Source organism: Sapajus apella, unplaced genomic scaffold (assembly GCF_009761245.1).
Source record: "Sapajus apella isolate SASKATOON/1434 unplaced genomic scaffold, GSC_monkey_1.0 scaffold39, whole genome shotgun sequence".
NCBI classification, from domain to species: domain Eukaryota; kingdom Metazoa; phylum Chordata; class Mammalia; order Primates; family Cebidae; genus Sapajus; species Sapajus apella.
The window spans coordinates 16,832,038-16,842,749 of record NW_022436979.1 but is presented as its reverse complement, the minus strand read 5'-3'; the positions used below and the strand labels follow the sequence as shown (position 1 = coordinate 16,842,749).

Below are 10,712 nucleotides of genomic sequence, written 5' to 3'. Positions count from 1 at the left end.
TTTCCATTGGGTTTCAGTAACAACTGTGAGTTGTGTGACTTTCCATGCTCGTCAATGCTGCCTACTCTCAGAGTGACCACAGCACCAAAGGCATGAATGGATTCTCCTCACCTGCACTTCTAAAACCCAAGTCGTAGTACTCACTAAGTCACAAATGTGCTTCTTTGGCAGAAAAGAGGGTGGAAGAACCCTCTACTACAAGATGTCACATAAAAATGAAAGAGCTGCGAGCCTACTAAGACACCCTGCTGCGGCCGCACAGTGTGTCGCCCTGTCCTCCTGCCTGGCACTGGACCCCAGCCTGCCTGCCAAAGGTGTCCCTGCTCCACCATGTGACCCACCTTACCCAGACTTCAAAAACACCCGCTTCTTCTGGGCTTCTGCTGCTTAGCCTAAATGCTTTCCAAAGATGCATCTATACAAAACCAACCAAAACCAAACCAAAACCCAGTATGAGCAAACCTTTTTGCTGAGCTCCCTCCGACGGGACTGAAAACATCCCTGGTATGCTCAGATCCCAAGTGTGCTTTTCAGTTCTCTCCATCGATCTCATCTCCCTACCCTCGGCCCCAGGCCCCCGACCTCTGACCTCTCCAGCCATTCCTTCTAGTATCTCTTTTGGGGTGTGCCCTTCAGTGGTTGGTGCCCACCAGACCTCCTTCCCCCAACCTTCACATTTTCTGGGATGTCTGTTCCATTTCCACTGATGGGACCACGCATCGAGGATGAGCACTCCCATTTTAAAATCTCCATACTGACCCCTAACCCCAGCTTTGGATTTTTACTCCCACTTGTCTCTGGTCATGGTTACCTCACTGGCCTGCTGGCATTGCCTGGTGTGCCCATGGCAGAGGTCAGCATCATCCTCATACCCCTGGTCCTCAGCGCTCTCCATGTGGAGTGCTGGTATCACAGGGCAACCACTCCCCCCATGAACCTCCCATGAACCTAACTGGGCATCCTTACCCATTTCTCCCCACTCACTCTCCACCATGGCTCTGATGTCTGCCCCACACAGAGCCCAACCCCGTCATTTACTTTTGTGCAGGGAAAGCCCTGCTGGCTCCCCCAGCATCTGGAACCGCAGGTGGAAGCCTGCACAGCACCCAAGGCCTGTGTAGTTTGAGCCCAGCTCTCCCAGGCAGGCTCACCAGCTGGCAACTCCCCATGCGCCACAGAGCTTGGGACTGACTTCTAAGGTCTGTGCCTCTATCAGTGCTTTTCTTCTTGCCTCGATGTCCCACTCCAAACTGCCACCTCTAGGTGCCTAAGGAACTCGCAGCCACCCTTTCATGATGGGTTCTCTTATAACCTCCTCCTGCTGGTGCCCGCAGCCCCAGCACCTGCCCCACACAAACTGAGGCTCCTCCTGCATCTCTCACAGGTCCCTCTACCTATACCTTTAGTTAGCTCTTTCCACATGCACTGAATGACCTGGTTACCCACCTGTCCCTGCTACAGCCCAGGGCCCCCCCAGAAGAGCAGAACACACATGTTCTTAGCCTCCGTATCTCAGGGCCTGACACAGTGCAAGGCTTATGGGGCTGCCCAAGGAATGCCTGTAAAATGAGTGAACAAAAGTCCAAAGATATCTGGGTTTTCTGTACCTTTGTATCCTGTGTGAAGATAGCCCAGTGAGATATGCTAAGAGCTACTAAGAGCTGCGGACACCCTGCTTGGGTTCTTGGGGGGAGATAGGCTTTCATCAGTATTTAACTCTATCAGTCACATTTATCACCTCAGGAAGGTGCAAACGGAAAATTATATATTCAAAGTGGGGAACAGGGGATTTCTCTCTCAGATCCTAATATTAACTTTCGCTGCACTGAGGAGAATTCCTACAAAACCAGACCACGTGAGGACAATGCAAAAGCTGTCCTGGATGGGGCCGTTCACCTGAAGGACTGCACCTGCCGAGGCACCTTCTGGCTCTGCTCCCGGAGCCGACACACATCCTTGGAGACTTGCCTCATCAATTTCTCTGCATTCAAACCTTGCTTCTGCTCTTCTTTTGACTGTTCAGCCTGGAAAAGGGAGTAAAAATGTAAGACAAACACAAAACACTGATTAGAAATCCATGAACGTCCTATGAGGCTTGAAAGACTGTGACTAAAGCAGGCAGGCAAGCAAGGTAGCCAGTGGGCTGGTGTCCCTGCTGTCGCCCATCAGGGGCCAACACCCACGTGCCCAACGCATGAGTGGGACCATAGGTCAATTTTGGGGCAAGTTCATTTTAATCACATTTTAGAAATCAAATTACACAGGTAATATGTGACAATTTTATGACATCTGAAAAACCTAAGAACTCTCGAAAATAAAACTGAAAATTACTCATAGCACTGTTTCCAAAAAAATATCTACAGTTAATGAATGTTTTGTGCAAATATACTTTCAAACTCATATTTATCTTTTTGACGCTTTTTTCGAACTTAGCCATTTAAAGAGCTGTTTATTAAAGTAGAATTTACCAATCAAAAAAAACTGCAGATATACATGTATAGCTGAAATAAATTTTACGAATGGAACACACCCATGTAGCCAGCACCAGATAAAGGGGAGAACACTCCTGTTTCCAAAAAGCCACCCGTGGTGCCCTTCCAGCTCCTCCCAGAGGGTTCCCAGCATTCTGACTTCTATGGTACAGGTTACTTGTGCCTCTTTTGTCCTTGGTATAGATGGAACAGTAAACAGATACTCTTTAGGGTCTGGCTTCTTTTGCTCAACATTGCTCACGAGAATCATACACGCTGATATATGTAGTTGTAACTCACTTTCCTCATTGCTAAATAATATTCCACTGTGTGACTTTACTACAATTTATCATCACTTAGTAATAATGAAAATTTGGATACTGTACATGATACATTTTAAAATAACCATAGACTAGTAATACTATATTAAGAGTTGCCTTTTCATTTCATTCTTTCACTCGTACTCATTTACTCATTCATTCACCCAATCAAAAATATTGTGGACTGCCTTCTAAGGAAAGGTGGTATAAACTGATGAAGAGCAAACATTCAGATCATGCAGCCTGGGGTCAAATTCCGTTTCTACCACTTACTAGCAATGTAAATCTGGGCACGTTGCTTGACCTCCTAGTGTCTTAGTTTCTCCATTTGTAAACTGGGAATAAGTACTTACTTCAAAGTTACAAAGTTTAAATGAGTAGATATATATGTAAAGTACTTAACAGCACCCAACACATCATTAAATATACTATTTCAGTATTAAACTATTACTGTTGCTTATTTATTTATTTATTTATTTATTTACAATATGCCAGGCTCTCTACTAGGAGGTAGGGTTATGGTTGTGAATAAAATAGAGAAGTCTGTGCAGGGAAGGCAAGGTGGGAAGACTGCTTAAGGCCAGGAGTTTGAGACCAGCCTGGGCAACCTAGGGAGACACTGTCTCCCTATTTTCATATTTTAAGGAAAATAAAAAAAAATTAGCTAGGCATGGTGGCATGTGTCTGTGGTCCCAACTACTCAGGAGGCTGAGGTGAAAGGATCACTTGAGCCTGGGAGTCTGAGGCTGCAGTGAGCTATGATCACACCACTGCTCTCCAGCCTGCATGACAGAGCAAGACCCTGTTTCAAAAACCAAAACAAACAAGACAGAGGTAAAGACCAGTGGCAGAGAAAAACAACACCAAGGAGGAGAAATTGTTTAATAATTATTGAAAATCAATAATATATTGTAAAGATTTTCTCAGGTTAAACCTTCCTCACATAACATTAAATAACATAGTCTATTTATTAGAGCAGTTTTAGGTTCAAAGCAAAATTGGGTGGAGAGTAGAGTTCTCCTTCACCGCCTGCCCCCACCCATGTATAACCCCTCCCCCATCAGCGTCCTCCACTGGAGTGGTACATCTGTTACAATCAGTGAACTCATACGGACACTTCATTATCACTCAAAATCCATCGTTTATATCAAGCTTCACTCGTGGTGGTGTATGTTCAATGAGTTTTGGCCAGAGTATAATGACACGTATCCACTATTACAATATTATACGGAAGAGTTTCATGGCTTTAAAATTCCCCTGTGCTCTGCCTATTCCTCCCTCTCTTCCTCCTAACCACTGATCTTTCCATTGGCTCTGTAGTTTTCCTTCTTCCAGAATGTCATACAGTTGGATCATATAGCATACTGCCTTTTTAGAACAGCATCTTTCACTTGGTGTATGCATTTAAGTTTCCTCCATGTCTTTTCGTGGCTTGATAGATAACTCATTTCTCTTTAGTGCTGAAGAGTATTCCACTGTCTAGATATATGAGTTTATTTAACCATTTCACCTACTGAAGGACATTTTGACTGCTTTCCAGTTTGGGCTATTATGAATAAAGCAGCTGTAAATATTCGTGCAAAGGTTTTCATGTGGATGTAAGTTTTCAACCAAAGAGCGCAATTGCTGAACTGTATGTAAGAATCTGCTTAATTTTATAAGAAATCTACAACTGCCTTGTAAAGTGGCTGTACCATTTTCATCTCTATCAGCAATGACTGAGAGTTCCTGATGCTACACATCCTTGTCAGCATTTGGTATTGTCTGTGTTTTGGATCTTGGTCCTCTAACAGGTGTCTGGAGCTATCTCATTTTTGTTTTAATTTGCAATTTCTTATTGACATATGATGTTAACTATCTTTTCATGTGTTTATTTGCCATCTGTGTATCTGCTTTGGTGAGGTGTCTATTCAGGTCTTTTGCTGATTTTTAAACTGGGTATTTGTTCTGTATTGTTGAGTTTTAAGAGTTTTTTGTAATTTAGATAACAGTCCTTTATCAGATATAACTTTTGCAAATATTTCTCCCAACGTGTGGCTTGTTTTCTCTTTTTCTTGAAAGTGTCTTTCATAGAGAAGTTTTAAATTGTAATGAAGTCCAGCTTATCATTTATTTCCTTCATGGATCATGAATTTGATGTTGTGTTGTATATGAAAAGCCATTGCTACATGCAAGGTCATCTAGATTTTCTCCTAGTGTAACTTCAAGAAGTTTTATAGCTTACATCCTACATTTAGGTCTGTGATCATTTTGAGTAAATTTCTGTGAAGGTTGTAGGAGAGTCTATGTCTAGATTCATGGTTTTTTTTTTTTGTATGTGGATAGATGTCCAGTTGTTCCAGCATCATTTGTTGAAAAGAGGATCTTTTTAAAATTTATTTTCTTTGCTCCTCTGTCAAAGGTTCAGTTGAATACAGTCAGCTCTCTGTTATCTGTGGGTTCCACATCCATAGATTCAGCCAACAATGAATAGAAAATATTTGGGAAAAAATGGATGGTTGCATCTGTACTGACACTGTTTTTCCTTGTCATTATTCCATTAATGACATTATTATTACTGTATTATACTGTATTACTGTCATTAAACATAATATAACAATTATTTACATAGTATTTAAATTGCAGTAATTATAAGTTATCTGGAAATGACTTAAGCATTTGGGAGGATGTGGGTTATATGCAAATACTACACCATATTATATAAGGGACTTGAGCATCTGTGTCCATGGGGAGTCCTGGAACCAATTCCCGCCATGGATGTTGAAGGATGACTGTATATTTAAGTGGGTTGACCTATTTCTAGGCTATTTTTTCACCAATACCATACTGCCTTGATTACCATAGCTTTATAGGAAGTCTTAACGTTAGGTAGGGTCAGTAGTCCTCCAGCTTTATTCTTCTCCTTCAATACTGTGTTGGCTATTCTGGGTCTTTTGCATCTCCATATAAACTTTAGAATCAGTTTGACTATTACATAACAACTTGATGGGATTTTGAGTGGAATTACGTTAAATCTATAGATTGATTTGGGAAGTACCAACATCTTGATAGTATTGAGTCTTCCTATACATAAATTGGGAATATCTTCCCATTTATTTAGTTCCTTTTAAATTTTCTTTCATCAGAGTTTTGTAGTTTTCCTCTATAGGCCTTACACATATTTTGTTAGATTTTTAAGTATTTCACTTTTTGGATAGTAATGTAAATGGCATTGTTTTTAATTTCAAATCCCACTAGTGCATTGCTGCTATATAGAAAAGTGATTAACTTTTGTATATTAACCTTATATCCTTACAACCTTGTTACAATCACTTACTAGTTCCAAGAGTTGTTTTTGTTAGTTTTGTTTTTGGTCAAATCTTTCAGGTTGTCTACATGGACAACCATCTTACATGCAAGCAAAGACAATTTTGACTTCCTTCCCAAACTTCATATCTTTTTTTGCTTTTCTTATTTCATTAGCTAAGATTTCTAGTGTGATAAAGAAAAGATGTGAGAGGGGACATTTTTACCCTGTTCCTAGTCTTAGCAGGAAAGCTTCTAGTTTTTCAGCATTAAGTATAATGGTTGTTGTAGAGTTCTGTAGATATTCCTTAAGGTCCCTTCTATTCCTAGTTTGCTGGGAGTTATTTTTAGCGTCAGCAGGTGTTGATGTGATTGATTACAATAATTGATTTTGAATGTTGAATCAGCCTTGTGCACCTGGGTAAAATCTCCCTTGGTCATGGTATGAAATTCTTTTTCTACATAGCTAGATATGATCTGCTCATATTTTGTTAAGGATTTCTGCATCTATGTTCACAAGAGATATGGGTCTATAGTTTCCTTGTCTTTCCCTGGTTTTGGTATTAAGATAATGCTGGCCTCAAAGAGTAACTTGGGAAGTATTCTCTTTGCTTCTGTTTGCCAAAAAAGATTGCAGAGAATTAATATAGTTTTTTCCTTAAATGTTTGGTACAGGCCAGGAGTGGTGGCTAATGTCTGTAATTCCAGCACTTTGGGAGGCTCAGGAGGGCAGATCACCCGAGGTCACGAGTTTGAGACCAGCCTGGCCAAGCTGGTAAAACCCTATCTTGACTAAAAATACAAAAATTAGCCAGGCGTGGTGGTGGGCACCTGTAATTCCAGCTACTTGGGAGTCTGAAGTACAAGCATCTCTTGAACCTAGGAGGCGGAGGTTGCAGTCAGCTAAGATCACATGCCACTGCCCTCCAGCCTTGGTGACAGTACAAGACTCTGTCTCAAAAAAAAAAAAAAAGTTTGGAAGAATCTATTAGTAAATCTATTTATGCCTGGTACTTTCTATTTGGGAAGGCTATTAACATTGATTGAATTTCTTTAATAGATATAAGCCCATTCAGACTATATCCTGCCAGACCGTATCTTTGAAGGAATTGATCCATTTCATCTTGGTTTTCAGAGTTGAGAGTATAGAATTGTTCACAGTGTTTCTTTATTATGCTTTTAATGTTCACAGGAACTGTAGTGATGTCTCCTTTGTCATTTCTGACGTAGTATAATTTGTGTCTTCTCCCTTTTTCCTTAGCCTGGTTAGCAGTTTGCCAATTTTATTGACCATTTGAAAGATCCAGTTTATTCATTTTCTGTTTCCAATTTCATTCATTTTTGCTCTAAGCTTTATGACTTCTTTTCTTATCCTTAGTTTGGACTTAGTTTGCCCTTCTTTTTCTAGTTTCCTAAGGTGTAAACTTAGATGACTGATTTTAGTTCTTTCCTCTTTTCTAGTATATGCATTCAATGTTATAAATTTCTTTCTAAGCACAGCTTTTGCTGCATCCCACAATTTTTTTTCTTATAGTAGGAACAGCCTTTACTGGTTCTAATGAGAAGTAGAAGAGGAGAGGATACCACAGTTCCTGCTTCTGGGGCAATGTCCACAGACTCAGTGGCTGTCCTCCAAAAGTCATCCTACAAATTTTGATTAAGTTGTTTTTTCATTTAGTTCAAAATACCTTTTAATTTCTCTTAAGATTTCTCCTCTGACCCATCTGTTATTTAGAAGTGTGCTGTTTAATCTCCAAGTATTTTGGAATTTTCCAGCTACAATTATCACTGATTTCTAGTTTAATTCCACTGTGGTAAAAGGAGACAGTGTAATATACATCCTTATGGCCTGGGCTGTGGTCTGTATCATGGTGAATGTTCCAAGTGAGCTTAAGAAGAGTGTGTCGTCTGTTGTCATTAAATGAAGTGGTCTACAGATGTAAATTATATCCAGTTAACTAATAGTGCTGTTGAGTTCAATTATGTGTACTGATTTTCTGCCTGCTGGGTGTGTTAATTTCTGACAGAGGATACTCATGAATTCATCCACTTCTCCTTATAGTTTTGCCAGTTTGTTTTTTTTTTTTTTTTTTTTTTTTGCTTCATATATATATTTGGTACTGTTAGTCACACAGATACTTAAAAATTGTTAAGAACATTTAGGAATTGTTAAACACCATCATTTAAATTTTTTTTGGTCTCATATATATTTGGATACATTTCTTGCTCTGAAGTCTGCTCCATCTGAAATTAATATAGCTACTCCCACTTTCTTCTGATTAGTATTAGCATTGTATATCTTTCTCTATCCATTTAGTCTATATGTGTTTTATGTTTAAAGTGGGCTTCCTGTATAAACAATACAGTTGGTTCTTTTTTGATCAACTCTGACAAACTTTTTAAATTGGTGTATTCAGACCACTGATGTTTACGGTAATTAAATAAATAGCTGGATTAGTATCTATTATATTTGCTACTGTTTTCTATTTGCTGCCCTTGTTGTTTGTTCCACTTTGTCTTCTATTCTTTCACTGCCTTTTGTGGTTTTAATTGAGGATCTTATATAATGTAATTTTCTCTCCTTTCTTAGCATGTCATTTATATTTCTCTCTTACTTTTTCTGGTGGTTCCTCTGGAGTATGTATTATACTATCCAAATCTACTTCCAAATAACATTATACCACTTCACGAGTAGTACAAGTACCTTATAATTTATAACAAAATGTCCCTAATTATTCCCTCCTGTCCCTTGCATCATTGCTGCAACTCATTTCACTTATACGTAAGCATACACACACATAAGTGTACATAACTGAATAGGCTGCTATCATTACTTTAAACAAATTATTTATGTGATAAAGAATAAGAAAAGTTCTTATTTTACCTTTATTCCTTTTTCAATACTCTTCCTTTGTTTGTAAAGATCCATGTTTCTAACATATCATTTTCCTTTTCTCTGAAGAACTTCTTTTAACAGTTCTTGCTAGGCAGGTCTACTGACCATAAATGTCCTTAATTTTTGTTTGTCTGAAAAAGTATGTGTTTCTCCTTCACTTTTCAAGAATAATTTTGTATTTGGGTACAGAACTCTAGGTTGATTTCTTTTTCTGCTCAACAATTTAAATTACTGCACTCCACTGTCTTCTTGCTTGTACGACTCCTTAGGAAGAGTCAGATGTAATATTTATCTTTGTTCCTCTATAAGGAAGGAGATTTTCCCCCTCTGGCTTCTTTCAAAATTGTTCAATCTTTAATTTTCTGCAGTTTGGATATGCTTAGGTGTAATGTTGTGTGTATTTATTTTGCTTCTGTTTTATGAGCTTTCTGGCTCTGTGGTGTAAAGTTTGACATTAATTTGGAGAAAGTCTCAGTCATTATTCCTTCAAGTATTTCTTCTGTTCCCTTCTCTTTCTTCTCGTATTCCTATTACACATTTGCTCATCTTCTGTAGTTTTCCCACAGTTCTTGGATATTCTGTTCCTTTTTTTTTTTTTTCAGTCTCTTTTTTTCTTTGCTATGCAGTTTTGGAAGTTTCTATTGACATATCCTCAAGAGTTCAGATATTCTTTCTTTTGTCATGTCCGGTCTAGTAGTAAGCCCATCGAAGTTATTTTTCTGGTCTGTTACAGTGTTTTTGATCTCTAGTACTTCCTTTTGATTCTTGCTTAGAATTTCCATCTCCCTGCTTACGATGTCCACCTGTTCTTGCATGTTGCCTACTTTTCCCCTTACAGCCCTTATCGTATTAATCACAGTTATTTTAAATTCCTGGTCTGATAAGTCCAACATCCCCACCATATGTAAGTCTGGTTCTGATGCTTGTTTTGCCTCTTTAAACTGTGTTTTTTGCCTGTTTGTATGCCTTGTAATTTTTGGTTCAAAACCAGACATAATACAGTAGGTAAAAGAACCTCTGGTACACAGGCCTTTGGTGGTGTGCTGGTGAGATGGGGGTGAAGAGGGAAAGTGTTCTATAGTTCTATGAACAGGTTTTAGTCTTTTAGTAGGCCTGTGCCCCTGGGCTATGAGTTTCACAAATGTTCTCTGTCTTTCCCCCTCCTTAGGTGGAACAGAATTATCTAGAATGGGCTGGAGTTGGGTATTCCCCTTCTTCCACATGGAAGATTAGATGGGGCTAGCGCTGAGTATTTCCCTTACCTAAGTCAGTTAAGTTCGATAATATAGTTTCTCCTGAGGGCAGAAGCCTTGCTAAAAAGAACAGAATGCTCTTGTGTGTTTCAAATGGCTACTTTTTCCCTCCCTCTGCCAGAATCAGGGGAAAATTTTTCTTTCAACATCCATCGTGAAGACCCAGTCAAGCTCCTGGAAGTAAAACTAACAAAAGTGTGGGGAGGCCCCCCTGTCATGACTGGGTACTCCTGCAGTTTTTAACTCTCAGACTTCTCTATAGTGAGTCTCCAGCAGCGTGTTAATTATAGTTTAGGTACTGGCCGGGCGCGGTGGCTCAAGCCTGTAATCCCAGCACTTTGGGAGGCCGAGGCGGGTGGATCACGAGGTCAAGAGATCGAGACCATCCTGGTCAACATGGTGAAACCCCGTCTCTACTAAAAATACAAAAAATTAGCTGGGCATGGTGGCGCGTGCCTGTAATCCCAGCTAATTTTTTGTATTTTTA

General features: G+C 39.5%; 1 protein-coding gene across 6 annotated transcripts in view; it reads right to left on the bottom strand.

The window, feature by feature from the left end:
• WWC2 (WW and C2 domain containing 2) overlaps window positions 1-10,712 on the bottom strand; it is a 210,803-nt gene that overhangs the window by 4,144 nt on the left and 195,947 nt on the right. For all 6 annotated transcript variants that reach the window (XM_032298717.1, XM_032298720.1, XM_032298719.1 and 3 more), the window contains one exon: window positions 1,897-2,024. In XM_032298717.1, coding sequence (XP_032154608.1) covers window positions 1,897-2,024 — 128 coding nt within the window. The remainder of the gene's footprint in view (window positions 1-1,896; window positions 2,025-10,712) is intronic.